Source organism: Salminus brasiliensis, chromosome 5 (genome assembly GCF_030463535.1).
Source record: "Salminus brasiliensis chromosome 5, fSalBra1.hap2, whole genome shotgun sequence".
NCBI lineage: Eukaryota > Metazoa > Chordata > Actinopteri > Characiformes > Bryconidae > Salminus > Salminus brasiliensis.
In genome coordinates this window covers 29122449-29138549 of record NC_132882.1, presented here as the reverse complement: position 1 = coordinate 29138549, position 16101 = coordinate 29122449, and the positions used below count along the sequence as shown (strand labels likewise).

General features: G+C 42.0%; 2 protein-coding genes across 3 annotated transcripts in view; one reads left to right on the top strand and one right to left on the bottom strand.

Annotated features, from left to right (window-relative positions):
* Positions 1 to 5140: 5140 nt before the first annotated feature.
* tdp2a (tyrosyl-DNA phosphodiesterase 2a) lies at positions 5141 to 13270 on the bottom strand. 2 transcript variants are annotated; one of them, XM_072680086.1, is made up of 10 exons: positions 12408 to 13270; positions 12225 to 12314; positions 12042 to 12131; positions 11859 to 11972; positions 11676 to 11765; positions 10156 to 10677; positions 9102 to 9193; positions 8898 to 9016; positions 8446 to 8616; positions 5141 to 6545 (listed from the first exon to the last, which is right to left on the bottom strand). In XM_072680086.1, exons 1-10 carry the CDS (start codon positions 12434 to 12436, stop codon positions 6261 to 6263), a joined length of 1602 nt encoding a protein of 533 aa, XP_072536187.1. In that variant the 5' UTR covers positions 12437 to 13270; the 3' UTR covers positions 5141 to 6260. The 2 variants fall into 2 exon arrangements, with proteins under 2 accessions (XP_072536187.1, XP_072536188.1); XM_072680087.1 differs by having other exon boundaries at positions 11859 to 11948.
* Positions 13268 to 16101, top strand: part of kiaa0319 (KIAA0319 ortholog) — a 20025-nt gene continuing 17191 nt past the window's right edge. Inside the window, exons 1-3 of the mRNA XM_072680085.1 lie at positions 13268 to 13405; positions 14867 to 14918; positions 15823 to 15902. Coding sequence (XP_072536186.1) covers positions 14893 to 14918; positions 15823 to 15902 — 106 coding nt within the window. The 5' untranslated portion in view covers positions 13268 to 13405; positions 14867 to 14892. The remainder of the gene's footprint in view (positions 13406 to 14866; positions 14919 to 15822; positions 15903 to 16101) is intronic.

Sequence of the window (16101 nt, the reverse complement as noted above, 5' to 3'; positions counted from 1 at the left end):
ACAACAAAGGACTTCATAAGGTGTCCTGATTTTTTTACATGCCTGTATATAAATGGATACTCTATGCTTTATTTGACCTCCTTTAAAAGGAGTCTATGTGTCTGTCCTTCAGCTCCTTCCCAGCCTGCTCTCATTTCCCCCTCTTAGCAGTGTGCTATCTGTCCACCTTAGGCTTAGGTTTATTGACAGCTCCACCTTATCAAATCTGAAATATGACCAGTGGATGTGAGCGGAAGCCTTCTGATGAAATTATCTCCCCTGCTAATCTGAACAGGCACAGGTGGGCTGGGGAGGGCAATGACATCTGCTAATCCCCATGGTAACTGGCAGCTGAAATGATCAGCGCGTCTGAGTGCAGTGCTGGATGGTATGGAAGTCATACGTTTATCCTGTTATTTCACTGATGTTTCTATTGTCTGTGTAAACCACTGGGTTCGAATTCGGGGCTGTGTGTTACAGTGATTGAACCACAGTTAGACAGGATGCAAGGCAAGAAATGTTTGATTTTTATATAATAATAAGTATTCTAAATGTGTCATGATAATAATCATAATAGTAATAATAATAATAATGTTATAAAGTGTTATAAAGAGATGTTGCCAGCCCAGGAAATGACTGAGCCCAGAAGGTTGTCACTTCAGCGGTGGGCCTGAAACATGTGAGTCACTGTAGCATTGGGCTGTGGAAACATCTGAGCCACAATAAAGTCACTCCAGCGACAGGCCTGGGAAAACATCCAAGCCGTCATATGGAGTCACTCCGGCAGTCGAACCAAAACGCCTCAACTTAGAAACCGGTGGGAAATTTCACAGCCATGCGTGAAAAAATCGTTTGCATCTCCTCAAGTGTTATTCTGTGTGGGCCTGTTAGTGACTTAGTGATTTGAACAGTTCTTTGATTCACTACAAGAGAATGACTGTATGGCTTGTATTTCATATAGCTTCCATTTCCAGAGCACAATATCTGATTTCCTGAGCTCATTGTGGCCTGAGAACAAACTGCTGTTCATTTTCCCTGGTTCCCCATGACTTAAGAAAAAGAAAGATGAACGTCATGTCATTTGTATGTGGGACAAGGTTAAATAAGAATAATAACATGCCAAGAGGACACCAGGAAGCTGCCTTCGGCTGGGAATGGGGAGTTTGTGTGTGTGTGTGTGTGTGTGTGTCTCCCTTCTTAATGGCGACACTTCTTCCCGCCCATTGTCTCAGTATAGCAATTAGCAATTTGTGCCACTGAACTTCACATTGTTCTCTTAATTTCCTCCTCCATCAATGTCACACTTTTCCCCTCTCAAACTCTGGCAGAGACAGGGAAGTGTGTCTGTGGGAACAAAAGCTGGTGAATTAATGGATCAATAGAAATGACTTGAAATGAAATCCTTTTACTTTGACTTCCATTGAAATTGACCTTGTAAAGTTGCAGTTTGGAGATATGAGGTTTTTGCACATCAGCCACAGTATATACACTACATATAAAGAAAAAAGTTTTTAGACAGCACTTCTAACGCATTCAGCTACTTTAAGTTGCACCCATTGCTGACACAGATGTGCAAATGCACACACACTCAGCTTGTCTTTTCGTGTAGAGATGTATTGCCCATAAAGCAGGACTCTCTGGAGCAGATAAACATGAACCTATTGGCACTATGCCTAATGCCAGGTGTAGGCCAGAGGGGTATAAAGCCCCCCAGTATTGAGCTGTAGAGCAGTGGAAGTGGGTTCTTTGGAATGATGGTGCTCCATCTAACTTGTCCCAATACTAATACTGGGCACAAGGTGGGGTGGTGATAATCCAACATCCTGACCTCACTAACATTCTTGGCGCTGAAGGCTAGTGGCAACCCTTCTTCCCTCAACAGTTACTCCAATACTTTTTGTCCTTTTGGTGTACATATTTGTACTAGACATACTTCCAAGCTCAAGTACAGCTCAGAGGGTGTTTTGATGGGACCACAACAGAGTGTATACTGAAATTACAGCCGCAATAAAGTTAGTGTTCGACCTAATGTTCAACTAAGGCTGCAGTTAATCAGGAAAACTAGAAAAATCAATAAATCAAGTGATATATGCACTCATCTGCACTCACAATGTCTCCACCCAGTTTTAGTGTGAGAGAGAAGCACAATTTGCATTAGGTTTGTGCATGTAGGCTGTAAATCTGCATGTTCAGACCTGTTTAGTACATAACACACAGACAGAATGTGTATAGATATATAAATGTGTAAGTATACATATCTAACCACCATCTCTGTCAGGGGTGTTGTCATTCCAAACAAGCAGGAGCAAACAACATGATTTCACTTGTTTAATCAGTTGCTCTCAGTTGATGGTTAGCTGATCATGTGTGCTCCTGCTTTGTTGGAATGATAACCTGGTGCTGCACTGGTTCCTTGCAGATAAGACTGGATACCCCTGATCTGTGTTTGAACATAGGGTTTTTTGTTTTTTGCCTAATGAAATGGGGTTTCCTAGACAGGGATTAAACCATTCTCAATAAAGGTTTCCAATTGAAAGCAAAATGTAGTCCTGAACCCTGGCTTTTCTCTATTTTCATTAAGGGGTGATAAACTATGCAGCAACAGATGGGCTCCAGTCATTAATTGCAAATCTACAGTGTAGACAGTTGGAACCAAAAGTTTGGATTTGAGAGCTGAACTTTGGAACAGTAGTACTGCATGTGATCGTTTACGGGATAGTAGTTTACTGCAAAATTCAAATAAGTTATTTTGTACCAAAACACATGTAACTAACCGAACCCCACAGTCATGGTCTGATCTTATAATTGTACATTAATGTCTAATCTTAGGGAAGTGTACCCCTACAGAAACATAGTGTACATTTCTATTCATTTTTTTCTTAACTGTTCTCTAAATCCCTTAAAAAAAAATTTATAGATTGCCGGCAGGCTGAAAGTTTTCTTATAAACACCTATTACCAAAGAACAGCCCCACCAGTTTGTACAGAAGTCCCTGTTGTTACTGAGTAATACACCTCAGTGTGTAAGAAGCCTTTCTGTGTTAAGGGGGTAAGCACATTTTTAAAGACTGTATTCTGTGTTTTTAAAAAAATATCTTAAATCTCTTTTAAGTATTTTCTTAACTTTAACTTTAAATCGCCTAACTTGTCAGCCTCCAAAATGATGAGTTTAAATAGTACAGTAAAATAATTCATTCTAATTTAACAGGATTAAGAGAAAGTGGAGCTTGAGAGATCCCATCAATTATTGTAAATTGAACAAATCCCAAATAAGAAAACATTGGTAAATGTTTGAGAAAATGGCAGCTTCTTAAGAACAGTTGGTGAATAAGGCCTATTGTTCTTAAAGTACTGTTACTTTATACATTAGGAAAAAACGGCTTTGCGACATTATGCCAGTTTTCCAAGAAGAAAGATTTGTTTCCTGTTGGTCATTTCTAGCTCTAGTTTAAATAATAATGAAAAATTACAAATGTGTGCCACATTGTTGATGATGGGCTATAAAATGCAGCTTAAAGGGCTATATTACAAATGGCTAAATAGGAAACAAGAAAGAGGGTCTTAAGAATTTTTCAAGAATATAATTAAGACTTTCTTATGGGAATTTCTGAGAACTTCTGAAGTTTTATTGAGAATTGCATTTAAGAACATGCTTATACACTTGGCCCCACGGCCCAGTCAGTGCTAACGTCAGTTTATCTGTGTCAGCTGTACGTACACTTTGAAGTAGTTGAATTTACTAATTGGCAGCAGTGTCTGAATATTTTTGGACGTTTAGTATATATGCAGAAAACATGATAGAGCAAATTTTAAGATTAGCCTTTTTTAGCTTTCGTGACTACAGCACTGTCAGTATATCAGCACTGTCAGTCAACCTAAAAAAGGCAACTTTACTTTTTAACTTTCAGTGGATCTGTCATTTTGGAGCATTCCACAGGAAATATTGACACAATGTAAAGAACAACTGCAAGATTTGCATTATGTCAAAGTGAAAAACAGCAAAATGGAGACACAAGGTTGAAGATTTGCAGTGTTATGCAATATGTCCACATTATTTACCCTTTCCAAGGCTATGCAGTAACCTCCCGAGCTGCTAGGACAAGGGTAAGAAAGTAGATGTACAATATGCTAATACGTCCATTGAGACCAGCCCTCCAAATAGCGACCTTTGCCCCCAACTAGACACATGCCACAACTGCACACAAAGTGCTGAAACAAACACTTTCAGAACAAAGTGAGTTTGATGGAACTCAGTGGAAACTGCAGTTACAGTGCAAGAAGCCTGATTGATTATGTAAAAGAGGAGGAGAAATAAATGACGCAGGCTAAAGATAGGAGGAAAACAATGACAAGGAAACAAGTTCTAATAAGATTTGAGAGACGAAAACTGTAGCTCTTGATGTCTCTCAGCTAAAATTAGCATCAAAATATAACGCTGTTCATTACAATTAGGACTTTTTCAGAAATAATAAATAACGATAACAAATAAAAATTCTTCAAAAAACAAGTCTTCAATTACATGTTTCTGTGAAACATGCTTATTGTAGCCTCTCAAGAGCAGCTGCACATGAACCCAAGCCCATGCCCAATGCCAAACGTTGTCTAGAAGAACTTAAAATGCCTCAGCATTGAGCTGTGGAGCTCAACTTCTATAAATCTTATTACCAAAGAAGAGCCTCAGCAGTTTGCACTGAAGTCCCTGTACTTACTGAGTAATAACACACCTTTCTGTGTTAAGAGGTTAAGCTCTATTCAATACGTTTGAGATGAATTATTGATCCAGAACTGATCATTCGAGATCAGTTCCTGACCTCACTAATGCTCTTATGGCAGAATGTAGTCAAATCCTCGCAACAAGTGTTCCAACATCTTCTCAATAGAGTCTTACCAGAAGAGTAGAAGCCGCAGTACTGAAACAAACAGGGGTGGACTCAGCAGCTTTCTACAAACTACTGGACACCTAATGTGAGTCATTAGCACAGGAGACTAAAGATCCTTCTCATTTTATGTCTCACTTAGGGCATCTATCAATATTAGGCAACCCATTAAATATCATACACAGGAGCGGCATTTCAATTATCGTCATTTCATGATGCATGCTCACAACAGAGGAGAAGGACATCGATGTATGTGTGTTGAAATGTGTGATTAATCGCTCTGTCTTATTCTTCAGTTCTTTTATTGATTCCAAAACATGCATAGATGCACAGCATTATGACCTTTGGTTTTAAATTGCTTCAGGAGACTGTGTTTGTTGACACTGGTGATTATGGTGAGAGAATGCTTTCAGTAAAGCACTCAACACTGAATATTAAAAAGAATCAAAGAAAGGCAGTCACGTGAAACTGCCTTTTTCTGAGTCGCATCCACATAGGTGCAGAGCTCATACGCACATTTCTCTTTACTAACCCAATCACCCCCCAAAAAATCTCCAACGACAAATGATCATTTTTGTTTGACAGTCGGCCATCATTCCTAATTTCCAGAGGATTTTTAGCTGCATATTTCAATTCTGCTCGGATTAAGCAGCGGAGAAGATGAGCTCCAGATCAATTTTCCAAATGAGAACACAAGGCCTGCTTCCCAACTCCTCACCAAAAAAACACTCCCATCCATCTCTTTAGACATAACTGTAAATGGTGTAAATGGTGACTCGTAAATGTAAGAACCTGTGGCAGGAGCTGTGAAAGTCGTCCTGGAAAGGGTCTCGGCGCTGCGGGGTGTTCTACCTCATTTAACATCAGCTAATTAGCAGAGCCTTGAATGACTCTGGTATGAACTGGGTGTGTTTGGAAGAAAATCCGCTGATTTCTGTAGGACCTGCATTTGACACCTGATGCTTACATGATGAGAATCTCAAAGTATTGTTAGACTGCCCTCCAGTGGAGGAGAGAGGGAAAACAATGACTTGACAAAACAAGCTTGAGTACAGATGGGCTGTACAACAGGAGCACACTATCAACACTGCACCAGGAAAACAACACTGATTTAGGCTCATTTTGTAACGTTGAGTCCATTCTCCTTTAATAAGGAGTTCTCTCTTTTGGAATTCTTAAATTATAAGGACTTCATTACTTGTCTAGAGGGAAACATCCTTCATATTAGGTCTCAACAGTGAAACTGATGAGAAGGATCACTCACATAAAATTAGACTTCCACCAGATTATTAGCAGAGATTCCAGCTTTTATGCTTCTAAACTACCACTCTATCTACCTACCTACCTACCTACCTACATATCAGTCTGTCTATCTATCTATCTATCTATCTATGCACTGTTCCTCTCATGACTCGAGAAAAGAGAAAGTGCAGAGAATGCCCCAGTGATCGCTGATAAAACGACCACACTTCAGTTTATTCAGCCCCACCAGCGTCATGCTGTCTGGACGGAGCTGAGCGCCCTCTCTGGCCGTTCGCATGTAAACACGGTCGAAGCGCAGTCGTGCAGGGAAGGGAAGATCTTTGTTGTTGTTAGTGACAGTGTCCCAGGTGTACATGCAATCCTCAGGCGCTCCCAGCATCTCCCACACATCTGTAATGCTGTCTGGAAGACCCCCAACCTTCTTCACCTAACACACACACACACAATACAGGCAAGCCAGTTAGAGCTGTTACTCAATCATGCAAAAACTCGACAACTCGATGAAAAACATGATAAAACAATAGTACTCAAAGTCACACAAGGTCGTGCTATATCACAAGATATTGTCATATCAGCCATATGTGTGTGCTGCAGTGTAGGCACAAGGCCAAAGCTCTCTGTTCTCCACCTCGGTTTCTCCTCATGCGTGTTTGGTTAACTTAACCTCTTACACTCCTCACAACTACTGGTGATTCCTGGCTTTTTCCCTCAGTTATAACTTAGGAACAACTCAGCCAGTTTGTTTTGCTTTGCATGCTGTTACCGATTAGTAATACTTCTGATATATCTTTTTTTATGCTGAGGTGGGACTATCAGAGCGATACTTCAAACACAGAAACAGGTTGTCTATTCAAATCAACTGGCATGTAGAGAAAGGCCTTGGCTTGTTTGCTTGTTGTTAGGACAAGGTATTACTTCATTGTAAGTTCCTACTTCTTTTTGACTGCCTCTTTGCTCTTTTTGACTTTTCAATGCTGGTGCTAGGCTACAGGAGTGTATGGTGGACGGATGCATTGTGAGATACTGTCAATTGTAATATGCCTCTAAGCCACATGCCAATCACATGCCGTTTTTTTTATGTGGCAGTTGTTGTTTACACTGTGTCAGAGTTTCATGATGAATGAACCAATAGAAATGCTCCAAAATTACTTGGAATATAATCTTTTTACATTGACTTCCGTTAAAGGTTAAGTACAGTGTCTCACAAAATTGAGTGCATCCCTCACATTTCTGCAGATATATTATTAGATCCTTTCCTAGGACAAAACTATAGAAATGAACCTTTGATATAACTTAGAGTTATATCCAGGATTTCAGGATTTGCTGAGTTCCATGCCCAAGAGGGTTAAGGTAGGACTAGCGGTTGATGTGGCTCAACAGATAACACTACTACATGCCAATGAGCTACCACACCATGTGGGAGACTGGGGTTCCATTCTAGGTCTCTGTGACTATGCTGTGCTACACCACCACCAAGAGTCCCTGGGAAAGACTCCTAACACTACATTGGCTCTCTGTAATACCTCTGTAATACGAGTTACCTTGTAAGTCACTCTGGATAAGAGCGTCAGCTAAATGCCATGAATGTAAATGGTTAAGGCAGTGCTAGATAATAATTAGTGGTCACTATGGGCACAATGTTCACTGTGAGATATACTACTTGGACATGAATGGCTGTGTGTGTTGAGTGATTTTCAGAAGAATCTATACTGCTTTACAAGGTGTACACTGACTACTCTTTATTAAGTTATATCCTAGTTTCATTTCTATAGTGTTGTCCCATGAAAAGACGTATAGATAGATACAAGGTTTTTGCATGACATCCATGATGTTTGGAAGAATGAAAATTCTCCTACTGCTCTCTGAATCCCAGTATGATGGACCAGATGGACACACCCATTTCTATATAATTTTTAATGGCATATTTTTAAAGCCCTAACTTCTTTCCAGTAAAGTATTTTGGAATCTTTGAGCAGTTATGAATATTATATTATGTTATTACTGATTTCAGACTCTTTTAAAGATTTCAAAAGATTTTCCTTCCTAAAAGAGGTGCTAACTGATTAATAATATAAATGATTGTCTTACTAAAAGTTATGGTGGAAGTAAACAGCCGACTGCGACAGACCCCCTGCAAACATTTCTAAACACCAAAAGGTTTACTCTAGTTTTACATGATTTACGAGCTGGGATTCAGTGAAAAGCTTCTGAACATAATACCTGTGGTGAAATGATTTCAGTGCTCATTAGTGCTTTTCAAAAGTGATGTAAAATGCAGACAGCCAGACACCATCACACACACCCACAAAGCCCTCCCACTCACACACCTCCCAGTCTCTCAGGTTGGTGTCTCCTCCGAATATGACCGTCTGGCCGTCTGGTGCCTCCTTCATGCGCTTCCACACTCTGCGCAGCTGGTTGCAGCGCTCCTGCGAGCTGGTCTTTACACTCTCCAAGTGAGAGGTCATTAAACACAGCTGATGACCTGAGAAATTTGCCTGGATATGCAAACACACACACATACACACAAATACACACAGGGGAAGATAAGAGGCAAGGGGAGTAAGGAAGGAATACAGAGCGTAACTGCTCCAGCTGTTTTATAGATTTGCCTGCTTTGGTCATGATGTACACTATTAGATTTAGTGGTAATGGACTGAAAAATAACCATAACTCATAACCAGCATGTCTCATAAATGACAACAAAGTACACAGATTTGCCAGTTCAAGTTCATTGCTGTTTAACGCTTATTAAAAGAGAATAAGTTAACAAGCTCACAGTGGCCATGAGCAGATTCCTCCCCATTTCTGTGGTGGGATAGTTGACAATGTTGCTCTGAAGCAATTCCACTCTGGACTTTCTGAGCAATATTCCTGTAAAGTAGCCACTGTCACTGCCTAAGAGGGAACATTGCAAAATCAAGGTTACTCGTACAGCACACGGACACTGCATGTTCCCCAAGTCAAAAAGAAGGAGGCTTACCTTGCAGAAACTCATAATCAGTCATAATCTCCTTTAAGATCATCAGGTAGGGAGGAATGAGCTCTTGCAGCAGTACCACATCTGCACGGTGCCTTAGAAAGCAGGAAAAGAATCACATTACCAGCATTCAGATTGTAAAAGAAATGTATGGACACTAATTTTTAGGACAGGAAAAATGGCTTTTCAGGTATCTCTCTCTTCTTATGATGAGAGTATGGGAAATAGTATGAAAATTCCTGGCTGATACTGATGGTCTTCAATGGTCAGGAACCCACAGGACCACTACAGAGCATGTATTATTTCGGTGGTGGGTCATTCTCAGCCTTGCAGTGACCCTGACATGGTGGAGGTGTGTTAGTAGTGTGCGTTGCTCTGGTATGAGTGGATCAGACACAGCAGTGCTGCTGGAGTGTTTAAACACCTCAGTGTCACTGCTGGACTGAGGACAGTCCACCAACCAGAAGCATCAAGCCAGCAGTGTCCTGTGGGCAGTGTCCTGTGAGCACTGATGAAGGACGTAGAGGATGACCAACACAAACTGATCAGCAACAGATGAGCCTCTGTCTCTGACTTTACATCTACAGGGTGGACCAACCACCATGTCAGTTTCATTGCAGTACTGAGAAGGTCCCACCACCCAAATAATACCTGCTCTGTGGTGGTCCTGTGGGGTCCTGACCATTGGCTGAAAAAGTATGCAATCCTGTAGGTCTGTGCTCCTATGTGGGAAGTGGAGCTGATATGGAGCTGTTGTGCCATTACTTTAGATGAAGCAGACCTACCAGTCTGCATTATTGTGACCAAAACCTTGACCTATATATTTATTAAATTTACTGGACCACATAAATGACCTTCTAATACCTCTAAACTCCTCTCATCTAAAAGTGTGATAAGTCAATTAGCACAGTGCACACCATGAATAATTTTTTTTATATTTCAACTTCAGTATCAAAGGCCAATATCATGACACAGATTATCCAAACAATATATTGTGCACCCCTTGAAAAAGCATTAAACACACAGCCTGAAGATCCATTAAAAAAACGACACTCACTTTCCCAAATACGCCAGCAGGTTGGGGACTTGCTGCCTTAGGTCTTCAACATCTAAGCCATCTATGTTCCAGGTGAGCACGGTGAGCAGGCGAGGGTCTCGACTCTGTTCCTCAGAACTGGCCTTGTGTTCACCCGACTGATCTGAGGACGTCTGTCCTTCATACACCTGCTTATAGGTGAGCGTGGAGCGCTGAGTGTTGGTTGATTTGGATTCTGTGGGTTTGTCAGTGTGCGTGCACTGGAGTGGGAGTGTTTGGGTAGCCTCTGTGTGGGTGGGCTTATTCTCAGTCTGAGTCGACTTGTCACAGGTGGGCACGCTGTTCACGCACTGCTCTTCTTTGCTGAAGCCCTCGTGAGAGCTTGTCTTGTTAGTTAGGCTGTTTTCAGAGAGCAATGCTTTCTTATTTTGCTTGTTTTTCTTTCCTTTTTTCTTCTTGCCATGTTTGTCTCGAGCTTTGCTGTCGCCAGGGTTTCTACTGCTGTTTCTGTCGCCCTCTTCTGGAGCCCTTATATCAGTAAGACTGTAAATAAATGAAGAAAATAAACTAGTCACTTTATCTTAGAGCCACAAGCAGGCATTTCAGAAGACCCACCATAGTCTGACTGTCTGTAATAATACCAAAAATTCACTCACTTTCACTTATTATTTTTCTTTTAAAATAGTATTACTGAAATATTTAGCAACAAAATACAGCACATGCTTAAAAATACAGTTTAAAGGTTTTTTTTAGAGGTTCTAGATAGAACCATGGCAATTCAGGGAAGCGGTTATATATTTTTATTAGGGTCTTTTACTGATTCAATAATTCTTCCTTATGATATCCCTGAAGACACTTAAAAACAATGGGTCCCCATAGAGTTACTAGGCTTTGGAAATCTCCCAGTGTGACTTTATACAACTCTTTATACTCTACAGACCTGTTTGGCCCATACTTCATTTCCTCAAACGACACATGTTATTGCATTCACTGGTTCATTTACAGTAGTTACTGCATAAAGGGTCTTCACATTAAAACTCATAAATAAGCCTATAGCAGGAGTGTGACTCCAGGTTTTTTATTCCAGCCAGGCAGAAGCACTTGTGATCTGTTGTTGGAGGACTGACCAGTTGTTGTCAGGTGTCAGGTGTGCTGCTGGTTGTTTATAATGAAAACCTGCAGCCATACCGGCCCTTTGTGGAGGGAATTGGATACCACGGTCCACAAACAAGGTTCTGTTACATGAATGCCTGCTTTCTACATTTACATTTTACGGCATTTAGCAGACACTCTTATCCATAGCGACTTACAAGGTTACTCGTATTACAGAGGTGGACCAATGTAGTGTTAGGAGTCTTGCCCAAGGACTCTTATTGGTGTAGCGCAGCACAGTCACCCAGACCGGGAATCGAACCCTGGTCTCCCACATGGTGTTGTTGTAACGCAATGGTAGGTGGTGGTGTTATCTGTTGCGCCACACCAACCACCATGCTTTCTAAAGTTGAAATAAAGCCGGTTTTACATTAAAGCTGTGCTCTTACCTTTCCCCACAGTCCTGTGTGTTCTCCATGTCTGAGCTCCTTGAAACTCCACAAGCAGGCATTTCAGAAGACCCACCATAGTCTGACTGTCTGTAATAATACCAAAAATTTACCCTAATCACTTTCACTTATTATTTTTCTTTTATAAATAAAGCCGGTTTTACATTAAAGCTCTGCTCTTACCTTTCTCCACAGTCCTGTGTGTTCTCCATGTCTGAGCTCCTTGAAACTCCACAAGCAGGCATTTCAGAAGACCCACCATAGTCTGACTGTCTGTAATAATTCCAAGAATTTACCCTAATCACTTTCACTTATTATTTTTCTTTTATAAATAAAGCCGGTTTTACATTAAAGCTGTGCTCTTACCTTTCCCCACAGTCCTGTGTGTTCTCCATGTCTGAGCTCCTTGAAACTCCACAAGCAGGCATTTCAGAAGACCCACCATAGTCTGACTGTCTGTAATAATACCAAAAATTTACCCTAATCACTTTCACTTATTATTTTTCTTTTATAAATAAAGCCGGTTTTACATTAAAGCTGTGCTCTTACCTTTCCCCACAGTCCTGTGTGTTCTCCATGTCTGAGCTCCTTGAAACTCCACAAGCAGGCATTTCAGAAGACCCACCATAGTCTGACTGTCTGTAATAATACCAAAAATTTACCCTAATCACTTTCACTTATTATTTTTCTTTTATAAATAAAGCCGGTTTTACATTAAAGCTCTGCTCTTACCTTTCTCCACAGTCCTGTGTGTTCTCCATGTCTGAGCTCCTTGAAACTCTCCGTACTTGCTTTCAGTTTCGTCTCAAGAACAGCCAGGAATTTGGAAACTGGTTTCGCCCAGAGAGCTCTGCACACACTGCACACACTGCAAACCCTGCACACACTGCACTCACAGCACACACAGCACACACTGCACACACAGCACACACTGCACACACAGCACACACTGCACACACAGCTCACACTGCACTCACAGCTCACACAGCACACACAGCTCACACTGCACACACAGCACACACTGCACACACAGCTCACACAGCTCACACTGCACTCACAGCACACACTGCACTCACAGCACACACTGCAGACACTGCACACACAGCTCAGCACACAACTTTCTGTTACATTACAGGTGTGACACTACAGCCATAGCTACAGACACATCAGCTAGTCTCTATGAGTTCTATCAGTATCCTCACAGTGACTCACAGTGTTCAACCTCACCGTGTTACCATTAGAGCAGCTGAGCATGAAACTAGATCTCCTCACCTCTCCCACCAGTTCAGTCCTGTAACTCTGTCGCTCTCTTTCGGTTTCCTGACTGAAGGACAGTTCAGGACTCCAAACTTTCGATTCCCCGCTGTAGGATATAAATAGGCCTCAGCAGTAAAGCCGCTCCACCCGTGCGTGTTTGAGCTCAGGTCTGACTGGCTGTAAGTTGCTATTTGCTTTGCAACGTGTAATTCATGTCGAGCAAAACCAGATAAGCTACTTGCTAAAGCTACATGCTCTATCGTCAAACACGTGAGCTGTAGCGTCGTGTTTGTGTGCGCGCGCCGTGTTCCCCCGCCTCAGTGTTTCCGCCACACTCTCTCTCTCTCTCTCTCTCTCTCTTCTGCAGGATCAGCGCTGCACGCCCACCCCTCCACCCTCCATCCGCCTTCGTGTGGACAGACCTCACCCCACCATTGACCACCCAGCAGCAGCGAGCGAACACGACGGTAACGGTAAGCTGATGCTTCAGCATCCCTCTCCAGCATCCCTCTCCTCTCCTCTCTCCTCTCTCCTCTCCTCTCTCCTTTTCATCTCCTCTCCTCTCCTCTCTCCTCTCTCCTCTCCTCTCTCCTTTTCATCTCCTCTCCTCTCCTCTCCTCTCTCCTCTCTCCTTTTCATCTCCTCTCCTCTCTCCTTTTCATCTCCTCTCCTCTCTCCTCTCTCCTTTTCATCTCCTCTCCTCTCTCCTTTTCATCTCCTCTCCTCTCTCCTTTTCATCTCCTCTCCTCTCCTCTCCTCTCTCCTCTCCTCCTCTCCTCTCCTCTCTCCTCTCCTCTCTCCTCTCCTCTCCTCTTTCCTCTCCTCTCTCCTCTCCTCCTCTCCTCTCCTCTCTCCTCTCCTCTTTCCTCTCCTCTCTCCTCTCCTCCTCTCCTCTCCTCTCTCCTCTCCTCTCTCCTCTCCTCTCCTCTCCTCTCCTCTCTCCTCCTCTCCTCTCCTCTCTCCTCTCCTCTCCTCTCCTCTCCTCTCCTCTCCTCTCCTCTCCTCTCTCCTCCTCTCCTCTCCTCTCTCCTCTCCTCTCCTCTCCTCTCCTCTCCTCTCCTCTCTCCTCTCCTCCTCTCCTCTCCTCTCTCCTCTCCTCTCTCCTCTCCTCTCCTCTCCTCTCCTCTCCTCTCCTCTCCTCTCCTCCTCTCCTCTGTCAGGCTGCTAGTGCAGCTCAGCTCCCATCGCTAGCCTGTTCACAGCTCAGGGGCAGTGGGTAGTTAGAGGTCTGCTGATGCGGTTGAATCTGCTCTCTGAACGCCGCTGTTTGTCAACATTAACACACACACACACACAGGCCTGGGCAGCTGTAAAGCCTCTGTCAGAGAAGCCTCGAGGAGGATGAAGTTCACTGTGTTTACTTTTCCATATTAAAACGCGGGCTGTGGGATCGCTAAGCTTTATTGTGTACTCATAATAAACCACCTCGTATAATCCACCCCCCTGAACTAACGCCTTATCTGGTGGAAAAAGCACAGGGAAACGAGAGGAGGCATGCTTTCATTAGGCTAGCTGAATACTGTTGATTACCTAATTCATCCCCTTAATAAGAGTAGAAATAATGATAGTTACTTAAATATCATTATATTGCATTTATTACTTAATTATAACTATGTAATATCATAACGTCACTGTCGCTCAAACATTGGGTCCTTTTGCTTCTTTTAACTTTTTGACATAATTGGAATTGATTGTAGTCAGTTAAATAGTGTTGAACGAACCAATAGAAATTAAATTATAAATATTTTTACATTTTTACTTCCAAAAGTTACATTTTTTCTTCTCTTTTTAAGTTGCCATTTTAGAGATACAAGGTTTTTGTATGACAGCAGTGATATGATCAAATAAGTGGTGAGGTATGGTTAATGTGACTCATTTACTGATTCATGACTCATTAGTATTGATTTGTTTTGTTTATGTGTGTTTCCAAGCAGATGATTCAGTCGATCAGCTCTTCCTCATGAGGTCAGCGCTGTCAGGGCGACGGTAAGATGGCATGTCTTAGTCAAGATGGCTGTGAACTTATGGAAGCCCTTTCCTGTCACTTAAAATAAATCAAATGCATTTTTACCTCCATAAAATATCTCATAATAATAAGAAAGCATACCAGTGACTTAGTATTTCAAAAATATTCGATACCCAACATATCCGAATATGTTTATGGACACCCCTTCTAACGAATGCATTTAGCAACTTTAAGTTGCATCCATTACTTTCACAGATCTGCAAATACAGACCCAGCTTGTCTAGTCCCTGTAGTGAAGTACTGCCAATAGAACAGGACTCTCTGGAGCAGATCAACATGAACCTATTGGCACCATGCTGCCTAATGCCAGATGTGGGCTAAAGGGGTATAAACCCCCCCAGCATTGAGCTGTGGAGCAGTGGAACTGTGTTCTCTGGAATGATGGTTGGTGCTCCAATACGTTGGGATGAGCTGGGACGTTGGGATGAGGTGGGACGTTGGGATGAGGTGGGGTGGGGATCGTCCAACATCCTGACCTTAAAAATGCTCTTGTTGCTGAATGCAGTCAGATCTTCACAGCAATGCTCCAAAATCAAGTCTTTTGCCCTGGACAGTAGAGATACTCCAACAAAAGCAGGAGACACTTTTCTTTATTACCCTTGATTTCAGAGGAATCAGTGAATGGGCAAGTGTCCCAATATATTTGTTCAAAATATAAAAAAATTAAAAATAAATAATTAGGTGCTGGATTTGATTAATTTATCTGGTCTCAATGGGCTTCCATATGAACTGGATCATAACTTTGTTTGCTTTGTTGTGCAGTGTAAAGCACCTTGTATGCTCTCAGCATGTCTGAGGGCTTGTTAAACATGTTCTGAGTGGTCTGTATTAAACCAGACTGCAATATTCTTGTTGACCTTTTAGAAAGAGGCACGTTGAAAAGCTGATGATCATGAACTTCGTGCCTCTCCTGTCGCTGTCCCTGGTCCTGCACATCACGAGAGGTAAGGATATTTGAATCCTTATTTAGCAAACGACAGGCAGGCATGACCAGCCAGAGCTGTGGTTTGGTCTTCTTATTTTTACAGGCCTTTCTGAAGTCAGTGTATATAAGGGATGCAGCGATACTTAAAGTTCGATGCATTACAATAGAGGGAATATATCATACATTATTCTCTATATGTCACATTTCCTCTTGAGCAC